Here is a 16776-nt window from a genome sequence, read left to right as displayed (position 1 = left end):
ACGCGAAGCCTTAAAAGTGAGCCAGCGAGAAGCTCACCAAAAGACAATGCCAACATATCAGCATTCAACAAACTCCATTAAAACAAACCACTGCATTAGACCACATCAAAGTGAATGCAACAAAACGCGGGAACTTGTTTATCTGTGCGAGTTTGGCGCCCTTTTTGCGCGCCCTCTGGCGGCGGGATTATGGCGGATTGCCGCTGTCACCAGCGCATTCCCGCCAACTTTTAATTACGACCATTGTGAACTAAGTTTAAGTCGACGACAAAAGAACTTTTTCTAATGAAACTTTGGCCGCCGGTGTCGTTATTACTGAGGTACTTGTTGGTCTAGTTAGTTTTTGTTTAAATAGAAATCTAGGTGGGCGAGTTTTTGTTTTTAAATGAGGTGCATTCACTCAGGAGACGTTTATTTTTAATGATGTTTGGTTTCTTGCATATATCTTTTCTAATTATTATTTGTTGATGTCTATTCCCTTTTCTACCCCATATTTTCACAAGCGCACCTCCTCGCCAAAAATCACTAAAGAAGAAAACAACGACTGATTTTCCACAAAAACATAAATTGTACCTTCGTATCTGGTTCGTTAGCTGCACATTTCCGAACACAAATTGAGCTTGTTCGTCGTTCACGTCTGTGCATAAATTGCAGAGCTCCATATAATTAAAAATCAACATTTACATTCAATTCCATCTTCGTTGGTGGTTCACTCGATGTTATTTTCTTACGACGCTTGTTTGGTCTTCATAAATGATTTCCATGTAATGGGTACCTATCTATGGGTTGTTGAAGAAATTAAATTGAGGTTATCGCTTTTATACATGAAGGTTTTATGTAATGAGGGCTATCTTTCCTGCTGTGGGTAACATTGATGTGAGATTCTCATTTGATAATGAAAGTAATATTATGAAGGATAATACTTATAAGAAAAATTCTCATTGCATTACCAAAACCAATAGTGTTACATAATTCATGATTTAGATAACATTTGATTTTGGTCACGATAACACGACGTGGAACTGAAAATTTCAAGAAAGATTTTAAACTTCTTAGGTACAAGACTTCTGAGGTACTTTGGTCTTAGGTACAAGATTTAAACACTAACCTATTTATCACAAGTAAAACAAAGTAACTAAATATAGGTACAAGAACTACGGTTTTTAAATAAAATAATGCCTTCAGTAAACTAGGCTTGATACCGGCAATTTATGTAATAGTCATAATTGAAATAATGGCGGAGTAGGGCCCAGTAATGTTGCCAATCACAGCCTGAAATTACTACCAATTAATCCTACCATAATAGTTACTATTATAAATATTGTAAGGAGGAAAAATACATTGTAAACTGTATCAATTAAGCTGGTTTGTAGTTGTAGTACTATTTTACCCCGATAATTTTTGTAGAAGGTACACGAAAGAATATGAGTTATTGATCATGCTTTCTAATAAAGGGTTTTACTTATTACCTATAAATATCCTTAATATTAATGATATGAAAATACAAAAATAGCTAAGCTTTAAAACGATGGCTTTATGTTGAGTTTTATTCCTTCAATGCAATGCTGTAATATTATGACAAAAATTCGTCGAGATAAGAATCGATATTTAAAAATGGAAGAGATAAAATTTCATCAGCGTCTGCCAATTCCAGCATTGCGAACCTTTTTGCTCGCAAACCGGTAGTTACCAGTATATTCATTTATATCATATACCTTTTTATTTTAATCAGGTTTCGTACGTTACCTCAATATTTTATTTGACCAACTCTTAACGTGTGTCAGACCCTTGAATTTTGACTAATACATTATGAATCGTGAATACAGAAATGCATTATGCATTTCACTCTAATATAAACAGGTCAATGTGAACAAAAAATATATTCAGTCCACCAAAATAAAAACGATTTATCTAAATATATTCATAAGGAATATTATAATCAGGCAGCCGATCAATATTCCTTCAGCCTATAAGTAATAACCCAACACCGAAGAACAAATATTATTTCCGAACGATAAAGTAGAAAACTTTAACAAATCTATTTGAAGCGAAAGAAACTAACAAAGCTATAAAAGCGAAATAATAGTTATGGAAATGGTCTTTCATTTTCCACGAAAGAAAACTCCGCGAAACTACCGACAATATGAATGAAACTATAATATTAGAAAAGTTTCGTCCCGGGAAATGAGAAAACGTTGTAGGAACTCGTTCGTCTAATACACGTAGTTATAAACTTGTTCAATATAATATCGAGTGGCGGGGCGCTGTCTCGCTCGCACCCGCTGCACAACTGCCCTCGTTTAATTGCATATTCAGCTGAATAATTCTGTCCACCACATAGATATAGACAACGTCTATGTCTGTCCAAACTTCTCTTACTCTAATACAATGCTGATTTAACAATAAGCTCTTTCGTGATCCTCTGCTATATAACCTTAAAATAAAACCAAACCTTACTGGCTGATGCCGAACGCCGTTTAAAGAAACTTAAAAAAAAAATAAGTTTCCGAGCGTGCAATGTCAGTAATGGTGTCCGTATCGCTCTATCTCGCTTCCATTGTACCGATACTATCTATATGAGACAAGCAATCGATATAGAATCGATTAATTTTATTACATCGTTGACCGTTTGAACTAGATGTTGACACAAGCGGTCGTAAGAAATTAATCTAATAGAATTGCTACGACGTAGCAGTCGTAGTAAATATATGGACATGATTATTATATGAGGAACACTTGTACATAGGTTAAGCGATTGTTATGATAATGCTGGCTGCAATAGACGGAGGAGCGATGAAATATTGGCCTCTTTTGCATAAGCACCGCGGCGAAACTCGAGTGAAACGGTTCTACGATGTGCTACGCCGCCGCTACGCCGGAACTCGTAGCGATCTAATTGCTCATTAACTGTGACGCTAATGAAAACAAATTTGTCGTATAAATGTTAAATATAATTCTGGTACACAATAAATTTGACTCTAATTTTAGTTAATGTTGTAACAATTTGTTATTAAGAATTGTCGAGCTGATTCAATTTAGCGTTTATTTCGAGTGTAAATCATAGTTGTTTTGTAGCAACGCTTACTTGAAATACAGTTCCGTTACTGTTTAAGTTTGAATATTTTATTCCTCATTGTTAAAGCGTTACATATATCAAAATTTCGCATTAACATTTCTCCTTGACCTACCAATATTCTATATAGTATGCCGATCCGATCAAAATAAAATCGAGGCCGCTCCGAGAAACGACAATATACGTTGGTATATGACTAGGTACCTACGTTCATTAATCACTTTATACGTACTTATATATGATATTATACGTATATAGATCCGCCGTATTATAACGACAGGAAAACGTGACGCGACGTTTTCGGAAAATTCGGTACCATTTTATGATTTTTAGGGATGTTTTTGAGATTTTGGACAGAATGATTTAGGATTACGAATATGATTAAATTAGTTTTTAGGGTCTCTGGCAAGGTTTCATAATAATATTTTAAATGAGAATCTAGTTTTAATGATTGCATTAATGAGTGCTATTGAAAAGCTAAGTCAAATACGCAAACATGCTTGTCGATAGTTACGTACTTCATATTCATATTGGAACAATTTTATCGAGTATGAATTTAAAACGCAGTCGACCGTTACGATCGAGATAATTTTAGTATTCAGTGAATTTCTAGAGGATCTCAGCTTAAAACTTGCAAGTTCTTATCTTACATAGTTAAGATATAGTATGCCATCGACTGTTACCGGTTACTGCTAGTGTGACAGACAAGGATGGAAATATCGAAAAGTAGGTTATAGGTTGAGGAAAAGAAAATTTCCGTATGTAGAGTAGGTGCTTAGAAGAAATATCAAATAGGTATCATCATGACTCATAAGCAAACATAATACGCGGTCCAATGATAACTAAACGATTCAATTCAAACTGTTTACAACCACATAATATTCAGCCATAAAATACTACAGCAAAACTTTTACTTTCTTACAAAACTTCATTACAAGTTTAATAACGAAGTGAAAGAATTTCATAAGCGCCTCTTCTACACGTTTTTATAAAAGACTTATAAAACAAGCTATTAAAGCTCAGCTCATCTCGACGTATATCTAAAATTTGTAATTTGTTTATCAAACGTCTGGTATAGGTATGTAGGGGCGCGGGGCGGAGCGGGTGGCGCGGGGCGCGGCCGCGCTTGCCGCGCTCGTCCCGTCACACGGCCAGCAGTCACGTGCGACGACGCCGGCCCACAACGCGCTTTACCCAACATATCGATTCCCGCTGCACCTATCGATCGCCGATCGCCCGATGCACATCACTATAACTCGGTTTCCCGCGCAAATTTGATTTTGGATTGCACGTCAACGTCGCGTGTGTTGTGTTTTTTTTTTATTTTGTGACGAGGCCTTGGATTTTGTCGGTCAAGCTTCGCTCAGAAGTTCCGAGGTGGGTTCAACTTTTGCTGTATTGTTTTATGGTTAGTGATGGTAAAAATCTATGATGGGAAAATGGAACCGGTTCGATTGCGCTAAATCGCTTTAGTTAAAAGGTCAATACTCCCGGTGGCACGCGAGCAAGACGCAGCGATGAATGTGGAGCGATGTGGTCGTGCTGTGCTGACGGCTGGAGCCGACCATACCATGACGGACGTCTGATCACTCCACATACACTTCACTAGTAACTCCGAATATCGCGCCTTCCCATACAACGTCGGACTGCATATACAATTAATTGTCAGGTTCCTGACTCACAGCATGTACCTTTGTTAAATTTTAATTAATCTTAATAAGATATGGTTATTTAAGCAATTAATTCTAATTGCCGTAACGGTGGTAAATAACTAATTTAATTAACGTTGTTCGACATGTTTATTACAGATAACGTTTTTTTTTATGTACCTAGAATTTTTATACTTCGAAAAATATAATTCGAAAAATATAATTCAAAAAAGTCGTGGTGGCCTAGTGGGCAAAGGACCAACCTCTCAAGTATGAGGGCGCGGGTTCGATCCCAGGTCAGGCAAGTACCAATGCAACTTTTCTAAGTTTGTATGTACTTTCTAAGTATATCTTAGACACCATGGACTGTGTTTCGGATGGCACGTTAAACTGTAGGTCCCGGCTGTCATTGAACATCCTTGGCAGTCGTTACGGGTAGTCAGAAGCCAGTAAGTCTGACACCAGTCTAACCAAAGGGTATCGGGTTGCCCGGGTAACTGGGTTGAGGAGGTCAGATAGGCAGTCGCTTCTTGTAAAGCACTGGTACTCAGCTGAATCCGGTTAGACTGGAAGCCGACCCCAACATGATTGGGAAAAAGGCTCGGGAGATGATGAATTTTTATACTTCTTTTACTTGATTACTTACCGATTTAATTTTGTTGTTAAGTATAGGAGGTATTATTTTTCCTCGACTCTCTTTACTTATCATGAAGGATTCAAGGTGAAATAAAAATGTATGCTATGGAATAGATCTTTCAGACAATTTATTTTCAGCCTCTTCCTTAGTTCCGGTTTTTAGTATTATATAAAACTATCCCAGATATTTTCTTCCGAATTTAAGTATTTTCTTATTGAAAGTAGGTACCTAGAGACATTTCTCATTTTTTTATGTAAGATTGCCTCTGGAAGATAGAGATACCTAACTTCCTATATTTCCCGAAGAAAAAGTATGAATTGTGGATTTGAAAAAAACGTTATTATGAGAACATTAAAACGCACATAATGTTATGATCCAAAATTTTATTTTGATGGTTATTGTTGGCAATTTAAAAACACCTTTTAAAATTACTGAAAAGCATTTTCCGGGAGCGGAACATAAAAATAAAAATTCATTTAAGAATGCTCTTCAAAAATAATAAATAACAACATTGCTGAATAAGTACAGTAAAAATGGTATTTACGGCTCTCTTAAAAAATATAAAAATACGTATTTTTAATTTACACCGAAATGTATCTTGATCATCCTCCGAGCCTTTTTCCCAATCATGTTGGGGTCGGCTTCCAGTCTATCCGGATTTAGCTGAGTACCAGTGCTTTACAAGAAGCGACTGCCTATCTGACCTCCTCAACCCAGTTACCCGGGCAACCCGATACCCCTTGGTTAGACTGGTGTCAGACTTACTGGCTTCTGACTACCCGTAACGACTGCCAAGGATGTTCAATGACAGCCGGGACCTACAGTTTAACGTGCCATCCGAAACACAGTCAATGGTGTCTAAGATATACTTAGAAAGTACATACAAACTTAGAAAAGTTGCATTGGTACTTGCCTGACCTGGGATCGAACCCGCGCCCTCATACTTGAGAGGTTGGTCCTTTACCCACTAGGCCACCACGACTTTTTTTTTTTTTTTTTTTTACACCGAAATGTATCTTGATATAACGTATATTTGATTTACTGGTAATAAAACGGTACATTTAAATCTTGAGCAAGGTCGTCACAATTTATGTTCGTAATAAATTCGTCAAATAATGTACATCTGAACTGTAAATAGTTTTTTTAGGAGACTTATATAGCTTCCTCATGTTTTAAAAAAAATCTTAAAAAAGAGAGTGTGTTTGTCATGCTGTAACGCTGCAACGGCTGAAGCGATTGAGATGAAATTTCAGGAATGTAATATTCTGGCGTAAGCGGGGATAAGCTAGGTTTTTTTTCGGGTGTAAGATGAAGTAACTCCTCTCAGGATGCAGACAAATTCCCGAGCAAAACTTTGTATAATATGAGTTTGAGATTTTAAAATCTAACTGGATAATTCTAGTTTGTAATACTGCAATTTTTTTATGACGCTGCGATGACACTGCGTTTTTCGCTAGATACAAGATAAAAATGAAATGATAAATAACATCAGCCGATATGCTGCTTCAGTATTAATAGGAAATAACTTTATTGCCTGGAAGCTTTAAGTACTTAATCTTAAACGAACGACAAAGAGCTTAGACACCCAACAGAATAATTTAGTATACAGGAAAAAACAATCATTTTTTCCTCAAACAATACTTATTACAAAAATATATTTAAATAGGCACTTAATATTCATCGTTATCTCAACAATTTGAACACATTTCCGTACACTTCTGTTATTCGTCACGTACGCACTCCATCGTATGAAAATGGACCGAATCCATGCTTGAGGCATTTCCGTTCTAAAATAGAACTTTTCCATAATAACTGCAGATAACTGAAGATGAATCAGCGAAAACAATAACAAAATAAGTACTGTTTTAAGCTCTTTAAAGTCCCAAATCGATAAGATAAAAATTTCCTCTCAACTAAAAAATATTTAGGTCTCGTCAATAAGTAATATTCGTCGCCTGATTTATAGTTCTCCCTTATCTCTTATCGTGATGCAAAGTTTACACAACATAGTCGATTTAGATTGCGTGTGTGTACTCTAGATATGGCTTATCTAATGCCCCGCTTTCTGATTCGCTCTTTTTTAATAGAATATTATTACCAAGTTCCTCAGTTATGACCTCTGACCTCCTTGGTTAAAAAAAGCATGGCTGCCGATAGCGTTCTAAATTTGAAACAAGTCTCGCGTGGGGTATGCAGTGCTGGTGCTAGTGACCAATGTTGCCATGTGACGACACGGTTGTAGTTATGCGTGGCGAATAAAAATTTAGGTCAGTCTCGGTGGCTGGCCTCGATTCATTGAGAGCTCGTGCCGATCGTGCGTTATGCCGGGCTCGATGTTTGATACTGTTGTAAATAAAAACACGTGGCCCACGCATCTGGCCGCCAACAGATTACCTCTACTCGCTACTAGGAAATACAAATCGGTTCGGACTACGCTCAAACCGCACTATATTATTTCCCCATTCACAGCGCTAAATGGAATTAACATTCATTGACGGCGCGATACGTGGCCGGCACGTTTTAATTAACAAAATGTTGCGCTACACGTTTAATATTTGTTAATCAACATTTCCGAACCGTGACTTCTTGAGTAAATGTTTTAATATTCATGCATTCGTTCAGGTAGAAAAGAATCAGTAATGAAAATTGGACCCATAAATAAATTGTTTAAAAAGTACAAAAAACGTTGTGTCTACTTTGTAGAGGGTTTTTTGTTTAACGGCTATCAGAATGAGTGATCGCGCCTGTATTTAACGAACGAAGCATTATTTTAATAAGCCGGTGTATTTTTAAAACAAACCATAAAAGCTGTCTGCGGACAAGCGGTCGCATAAAAAGTGAAAATCAATAATGTCGGCAGCCCGACGCCAGGAGTCTGGATAATTGGAAAATTCTCTGCACATTGAAAGCTATAAATTTTCACTTTTGTCCACGCAGAACCTTTTCCGTGTTGCATTAAGGATAATAAATTAAAACAAAATGCTACTCCCGTGGTTTTTGTTGGGAATTGTAATTTAATTTATATCCATTAAAACTTTGGACATATTTTATCTGAAGTTGGTGCTATAATATCGAGATTTAAGTATCGATTCTGTCGATAGCGATTCGTCTCGAGATGCAGCTCGTGCTTAACTTTCTGAAAAAAAAACGATGACGAAACCCGTTCCGTCTTTAGGCTGTTTATTTTTGTACTTCTACCTGCGTGTGGTCTCACCTATTTGACATTAAGCATTGGATATCATAAAAAATACAAAGAACAGTTAAATGTGTACATAGGGCTTTTAACCGTAAACGTAAATTTTAATTCTGGACATTTTCACGAGCGCCATAATTGACTTTACGAGTCATATCAACTGCAATTAGCCGGTCTCGCGGCTCCTGCCACCTTTACTGTGTTTATTTTGCTTTTGAAATATTAACTGAGATGCTAGACGTGATGCTAGTGTATTTCATTCACTGAATTAACATCTTAATTGAACTTAATAAGGTTCTATCTTTAGATGTGAATCTTGCGAGATCAGCTAGCAACGCGAGCGAGATTTAATTTTATAAACAAGAAGTGTTTTCTTAAAAACTCGAGCACTTCCAACACAAAAGATTATGAAGCCGGTATAATGTCGAGAACTTCACTAAAGGTGGCAGTATTTAAAACTTTGACAAAAGATGTTTCGCTCGAGCTTAATTTGTAACAAAAAAGGTCTTTTCATCCAAACTTAAGTAGGCCTGGGAAATATTTTTCAATTTTTCGTAGCATTTAGTCGTAAATTCTGCAAAATACGTCTTATTACTTCTTGTCTCAATATATCATACTGTGATCATAAAACGACTGCGAAGTTCACCTTTTATAGATTTTACGATCGCTTGAATGGCAGTAAACCGTGGTACGGCACATACGGGTTAAGTACGCGTAGGTACAGTTCCTATGTACCGGCGGAACCCAGTACTTTCACCATGAACTTTCTACGTACAAAGAAATGAGGTGATATTTGCATTTTTTTTTTGTGAAAACCGTCATAAGTTGTGTCAAAGCGGCCCGGGCTACCGTAATGGCTTTTTAATTTTTCCTCAACGCTTCATTTTTTTGTTTACTTCTTTGCTATTTACATTCTCTAGTGGTAATATGTATTTTTATACTCGGCTTTAGAATTTGATTAGCCTAGCTCTAGGTATTAGATACGTGGAAAGCGGGTAAAGGTCACTTACAAAGAAAAAGATAATGCTATTTATAAAACTTGCACTATAATAAACGATTAGATAGAGCTATATTTATCTGATAGATAATCCCTAGAACGAACAGGAACTTCTAAAGATAAAAATAGACTGTACATTATTCTTTAAAGAGAGTCAATAAGGTGTGAAAATTGAAAATACAGTAGCAAGTTCACTCCAACAACCAATTAACCAAGTGACTCAGAACTGGTTGAACGACCAGCTGACTCGTATCAACAACAACAACAAAAATCAATCGATAGTAACAAGTTGTTTTTATATGAACGTAATCGCAAGTAAGTGGTTGAGACCGCGTGGCGTCCAGTCACGCATGCGACGTGTCACTTCCATATTATTCCATTCATGCGCCACGTGCCGAGAGAACTCACTAGCTTGTACTACGAACACTGATATCGTGCAGTTTATTGCCAGGATTTAAGAAGACCTTGGCCAAAACCGGAGCTATCTGTATGAGTCGATAAAAGATGCTACAGTTTGCAAGATTAATAACAACTTAAACGATAATCATAATGTTAAAAGACCACCTAACCGACATTTAAAATGCAATTAACCTTTCCAAGAGAAAGTTCGGAATTTTCTACAGCCGTCTCTCAAAGTTTATCAGTACAAACAATCAAAGAGCAATCCTAAACGTTGTTTACAAACAGAGCCAAATGACTTCATTCACGGTCCCGGGCTCCCGGGCGCCCTCCTCATATTTCCCGAGCGAGGCCCCCGGGATCGGATCGGGTAGACAAGCGTAAGATATCCCGCACTCCTGCGGATCCCGCCCTTGAACTTGGAGCCGTCACGCGCCGACAATACGGACGTTTACCTCTTTTGCCCGTTTATTTCAATACAGATTTATTTACTGTTCTATTTTCGCCAGAAGGAAAAAATAACTTGAAAATATTTCCGCACGAAGTTCCAAGATAAGATAGGCTTATCGTAGCCGACGGAAACGTAGTACGTATAAGCGCCGTAACGTTCGCAATAAGGCGCAACCATAACGCGCCCGAGAAAATTGTGTAAGTACAACGTTTTGAATGGCCAATTCCGCGAAGTAAAAATATAAAATTAAACTAGCAATAGTCTAGCTGCAGTCTAGTGGCAATAAAACCGTCGTTAAACCACGAACGTGTGAACTTTCTCTGGCGTGTTTACACCTCGGGTGTTCGTGCAAAGAACTGGTAAGCCGGGTGCCAAGTGCGGGTGAAATATATCCGGTCGCTCGGGAATACGCGTAGACGTGCGGCAGACGGCCCTTGAACTTTACCCGTCGACTTACCCGGCCGTGGAGCTCTAATGTGCGTGAAACTATGCGTGAGCCGTCGCACGCCGCCGCTACACATTCTCCGCTACCCGTCTGCGACGAGACTAATTCACGTCACAGTGATCTATCACATGTAGTTTAGGAATATCTCAAAGAATTCTGAATGACACCCATACGCTGTCATTGTAGCGATTCAGTTCCTATTGTTTTTATAATGAGAGGATGCAACGTCCGCTATTGTTTTGCAAATTAATGAATTATAGAGGACCACTGAATGTCATATTTTTCTATATGGATGACCTTTATTTGCCACTAATTTACACAGTTTCAACTTGCAACAAATGTTTGTGTATGAAAAACGCTTGGAAACAGGGAAGATATCAGTGGTGTTATCTTGTATTCTCATGAACCGGGTGTTCACTAGTGACATGGACAAATAGCCGGACGTTTGAGACCCGGATAACCGTCTGTTTGGCTCTCGTTACCTTATCGATGACCGCTCTTGCCACAGATGTGCTTTTGTTACTCATTTTTCTGTTAGGTTTTTGAAAAACATATAGGACAGTTCTCCATTAAAGTTTGCAAAGCAAGAGTGTTATTTTAAATACACAACTAGGATCTTCAAATAGGAAGTTTTGCTACCATATTTTACAAAACATAATTTCTAGTAAGTAACTAAATAAAATACGAACTCGGTCCAATGGAAACAGAATTTTCCGTGGTACAAAACGAAAGAACAATTTGTTCGAAACATTATTTTTTCTTTATTCCAATTCTCACAACTGCGAGCAGTAATAATAAATCGAGTGGTATTGTTTATCCGACGGTGCAACAAAAGATGAGTTATGTGTTATATGTATGTATTTGTGACAAGGGATTTTATGATGCTTCACCTGGTGGAAAGTTTAGAGGATATAAAACTCTAAGCTTAAAGGGATAGGAAGGAAAATCGCTTGGAGCAATCCTTTTGGTTGATTTTCTCGTATGTTGCGTTTGACATTTTTCTGAGTAAGATTATTGTGGTATTAGAGTGCTTTTCTTCAAGCCCATTTCACCCAGAGATGGTGTAGCTTTTAATGACTAAAATTGTGTTTTCAGTTAACACTATGAAAGATGCAAAGCCGGATGACAGCCTACAATCCTTGTAGATTTCTATAATTTTCAAGTAAAGAAAACGTCCCGGACCTATGGCAACAACAAACGACTATGCCCGGTTGAAATCCGTCTCAGCCGGGTCACTTCGCCCGGCCGGTCGATAACCCCGGACCGCCTCCGGATATCGACCTTATAATTAACGATACTTGAGGAGAATATATCAAACTTACCGTTTTCAGTGTAACAAAGTTTCTGAACGATTCGAATTTCAATTTTGTAATGAAAAATTGTATAACATTTTTAGAAGTAAATACTTTTTAGAGACTGGTTGTAAAACGTCTTCTTTTGAAAATAGAACACCATTAAAAAAAGAAACATAAACCATTTGAATCTTGCACGACGAACATTTCAAGCGGTTTTTCAACCAGTGACAGTAAAAATAAAAATGGCGAAAATTACGACATTTTAGGCGCGCCTTGAGGTAAAAAACCTTCAAATTATTATGCCTACCTTGAGTTGGAAGACCTTCTGATATAAATAGACACAAAAGGCGAGAGAGCGATAGAAGTTTTCAGTCAAGCCTGTTCAGGTAGATGTTATGAAAATTATTATTCAGTGTAAAATACTTGTAGCTTTCGAGGGCTAATAAACTATTTATTTAACAGTATTCAACTATACGCTCAAGTCTTATTAGAGTTTATTTAGAAACATAATTATTAAAAGTGCAAATTCTTAATTAGATAATAAAAATGACTCAAGCGTTTGCAATTTTGAGCTGCTTACAATATATCGTCGTTTATTCGCTAAAACTTATCGAACCCTATTGTGTTCGATGAGTAAATTACAAAAGAATGCCTTTCTCTGTTCATCAGTTGTATGAATCATAACTTTGCCTTAATTCCTCATCAATGACGTCATGGATATCAAATTATATATATATATATATATGAATTCAAATTTTTACTTTCCTTAGTAAAAATTTCATGAGTTAATTAAAACATTGGTAGAATTACATAAAAAATATTGAGTTTCTAGCACGTTTGGTATCAGAAAAGTACGCTATGGTAACATACCGGGATAAAATATAGCCTATGTTTCTCGAGAAGAGTGTAGCTTTCCAATATTGAAAGAATTTTTCTAATCGGTTCAATAGTATCGGAGCCCGGACAAACAAACACATAAAATTAGTACATAGATTAATATTTACACTGATTCATACATAAGTGTGAGTCCTTACATTCAAAACAGGCGATAAGCTTTCACGTAAAATGATAAGCTACACTTGTAATAACAATCGCAACAAATACTCCTCGCGCTACCTAGACAACGTTCATCCGGTTTTTATCAGTTACCCGGGTTTACAGACATGTCCGGTCGATAACCCGGCCCGCATACGGTCAAAGTTTATCAATCAGGACTTTGTTTATTTAAACTTAACTACAAATTAACTATGGTAGCGAGCTTTCTGTGAACTTTGTTATTCAATATGGCTGACTTTGGAGTTTCGTTTCTGACAGTTGGATAACGAATTTTGAATTTGAATTTGGAGCATTCGTTTTTTAACTTTATAATGGCCATGTATTTGGAATAGTACCTATATGAAATGAGTTTTTACTGGATTTGTAAAGAGTTTAGGTATTTGAATGATGGAATTGAAAATCTAAAGTTACGTTCACATACACATTATCATCTCCCGAGTCTTTTCCCGACTATGTTGGGGTCGGCTTCCAGTCTAACAGGATGCAGCTGAGTACCAGTATTTTACAAGGAGCGACTGCCTATCTGACCTCCTCAACCCAGTTACTCGGCCAACCCAATACTAGGTAAGACTGGTTGACAGACTTACTGACTTCTGACTACCCGTAACAACTGCCAAAGATGTTCAATGACAGTCTTACACAATATAATATAATGTTTAACAACACTAATGTACCGTGTTTGTTGTTTACAGGTCTTACAAGACATCAAGGTAAATATATTTTATCCTTGTCTTACGCATTGTTTCTCGCACCATTGTCTCGTTTCTTTTAGTTGCAATTTCTTTTTGCACGTTTATCTTTTTCTTTTTCAATATAACGCTTATCTTTTCTTTACTAATTTTGTATTTCGTTTTTGTCGTCAGTACTTTATTGTGTCTACAATGTTTCCTGTTTTTTTTTTAGTAACTATTAGCTCATTAGTTGATGTGGAAGTAGGTACTAATTAATGTCCTGTGTTTAAAGGATTATCTTTCGTCTTAACAGCTGTTTTCTTACATTGCATGTCTTATTAACAGCTTCAATCTTTATTATCTCGAAACTCATATTTAGCGTCAATACTTCCAGTGTCATCTTTTTCATTCAATTTCAGATTAATTTTCCCTTCATCTTAAATTCTCATTAATTCTCTCCCTACCATTCCAATCAAGATATTCCATGGAAACCGCAGTCTATGTACGAAGAATATTTTAAAATACATAGGTACTAAGACACATCACATCCGCGAAGGTTCGATACGTCGTGAGGGTTGCACGGGGGGGGCGGTCGATGGGTCAACGACCTCGGGAGGATTTCGATGCCACCCTCCCCTCCTCCCACTTATTTATTTATTAAAATTTACCTACATTGTTCTATAGCGAGTGTTTAATAAGGGAGGGAATTTAATTTTCATCTTATAAATGAGATAATAGAAAAGTAAAGTGCTTCAGTTCTTTGTTTTTCTTTTGTTATATAAACATGGAGGTTAGTTGGTTATCTACCTTCTTTGATTTTGTGTATCATATTCATACATGACATATTTGACCCGTTTAGATGCTTTAAAGTATTTCCAACGGTAATAACATTGCACAAGCCCTACTTGTTAACAAACATTAGATTTTCCAAGAAATTCAATTACACCGTACAACTCCATGATTTCACGGTTCTACAAAACTGTTAATTAATTAATCAGGTCATTGATAAACGTTATCAGGCCCAACCGAAATGCCTATTTATCCTTCCCGATAAGTGGTACACGGCGCACAACACGCTGCCATTACAGAAAGCGTTGCTCGTTCCGGACGGTGTATGCCGGACAAATTCACAACCGCAAACAAAATGTATTGAGGAATCCATAATTCCACCACATAAAGTCCTGTTTCATACACATTTTGACATATCATACATCTCTTTCAAGCCAACCGTGGTCTCTCGCTCTTACAACAATCGCTATCCAATATTCTATTTACAAAACATTCGGCGCGCGACGTTGCCGTCCCGCTGTGCGCTTGCGCCGGTGACGTCACGAGCTGGAGTAACGCTGTCCTTGTCTTGCTTCTCTTTCTAAACAGACCGTATTCCGTTTAGGGCTTGTGCAAAGTTCTGTGTAAATACTAAATGATATGCAGGAAACTTATAGGAAAATCTCGACAGGAGATAAGACAAGAGGAAATTTGTTCTCTGATGACCATATGTGATATGCTATTTTATCCTTAAATGGTCTGTGTAAATAAGTCATACACGTACCAATAGGCAATAGGTAAATAATAATACAAAAGAAACCGTACACGACGATTTAATAGTCTTAAAAAACCGGCCAAGTGCGAGTCGGACTCGTGCACGAAGGGTTCCGTAAATTACAGTTAAATCAACCTATCTCAAAAACTATAAGAGATACTTTGATCAAACCAAAAATCGTTGAAAGAGTTAATTAGCATGCATCACCTCTATTTTTTTTAGAATTTTATACCCCGTAGTTATAAAAATAGAGGGGGGGGGACATACTTTTTACGACTTTGAGAGCTGATATCTCAAAAACCGTTCACTTTAAGAAAAATGTTTTTTAGAAAACTTTATATCATTTTAAAAGACCTTTCCATTGATACCCCACACGGGTATGTACATCGAAAAAAAAAATTTCATCCCTCAGTTACATGTATGGGGGGCCCCACCCCCAATTCTTTTTTTTACTATTTAGTGTCATATTTTTGTAGCGGTTCATACAACACATATTCCCATCAAATTTCATCACTGTAGTACTTATAGTTTCCGAGTAAATCGGCTGTGACAGACGGACAGACGGACAGACGGACATGACGAAACTATAAGGGTTCCGTTTTTGCCATTTTGGCTACGGAACCCTAATAAAAATGATGTTTTGCATACCTATCTCAAAATGTCTCGAAGGATCGGTACCATAAGTCAAAACATAGGCTATGGAAGTACTCTTGAATAAGATTATGACGACTAAACAGATATAGGTAACAGACTGGAATTTGCTACGTTTTCTCTTATATTTTCATAATTAATGTCCCTCATACATAACTATTGTTTTGATTATGACAGCAGCGTCTATGAATGCTAATGACACATTGCTTTGACTAGGAGCTTTCCTGGAAATGTGACTAAAATTTAGTATTCTTTGTGCTGTATTTTTAGCCTCAGTTTTCCCTTTCAAAAGTTCTCTGAACTGTTTTTGACAGTGATATAGCTTAAAAGTATTTGGAATTGAATGGAAATATAAGAAAGTATAAAGTTCAGTCAAACTTGAGGAACTCCCGAATCCGTTGCATTTTAAAACGTTTTGTTGTAGTGCTTGCCTAAATAATCTTCGTTGACCTAAAATCTGTAAAGATGGAACAGAAAGAACATAATCGCAAAAGAGTTGATTTAAATAGTAACTAAAATGAACCTACAAAGACAGAAAACGTCACATCTAAGATATGTAGACCTAAAATAAATGAAATTGATTATGTTATAGCAGCTAGACAAAATGGTATTGTATAACAGTACTTTCTACCACATTCTATTGTTATGTTATTGTGTGATAACAATAGCTGTGATGTTTATTAAATAACAAATGATCATGGCAACAATTGCTAATA

General features: G+C 36.9%; 1 protein-coding gene across 2 annotated transcripts in view; it reads left to right on the top strand.

The window, feature by feature from the left end:
- The window catches only part of LOC124630237 (DNA N6-methyl adenine demethylase), a 105178-nt gene that overhangs the window by 66268 nt on the left and 22134 nt on the right, over window positions 1–16776 (top strand). For both annotated transcript variants that reach the window (XM_047164008.1, XM_047164007.1), the window contains one exon: window positions 13888–13905. In XM_047164008.1, the coding sequence (XP_047019964.1) occupies window positions 13888–13905 (18 nt within the window). The remainder of the gene's footprint in view (window positions 1–13887; window positions 13906–16776) is intronic.

Source organism: Helicoverpa zea, chromosome 5 (genome assembly GCF_022581195.2).
Source record: "Helicoverpa zea isolate HzStark_Cry1AcR chromosome 5, ilHelZeax1.1, whole genome shotgun sequence".
In the NCBI taxonomy this organism is placed as follows: Eukaryota; Metazoa; Arthropoda; class Insecta; order Lepidoptera; family Noctuidae; genus Helicoverpa; species Helicoverpa zea.
The sequence above is the reverse complement of the archived record's forward strand: the minus strand, read 5'-3'. Positions and strand labels throughout refer to the sequence as shown.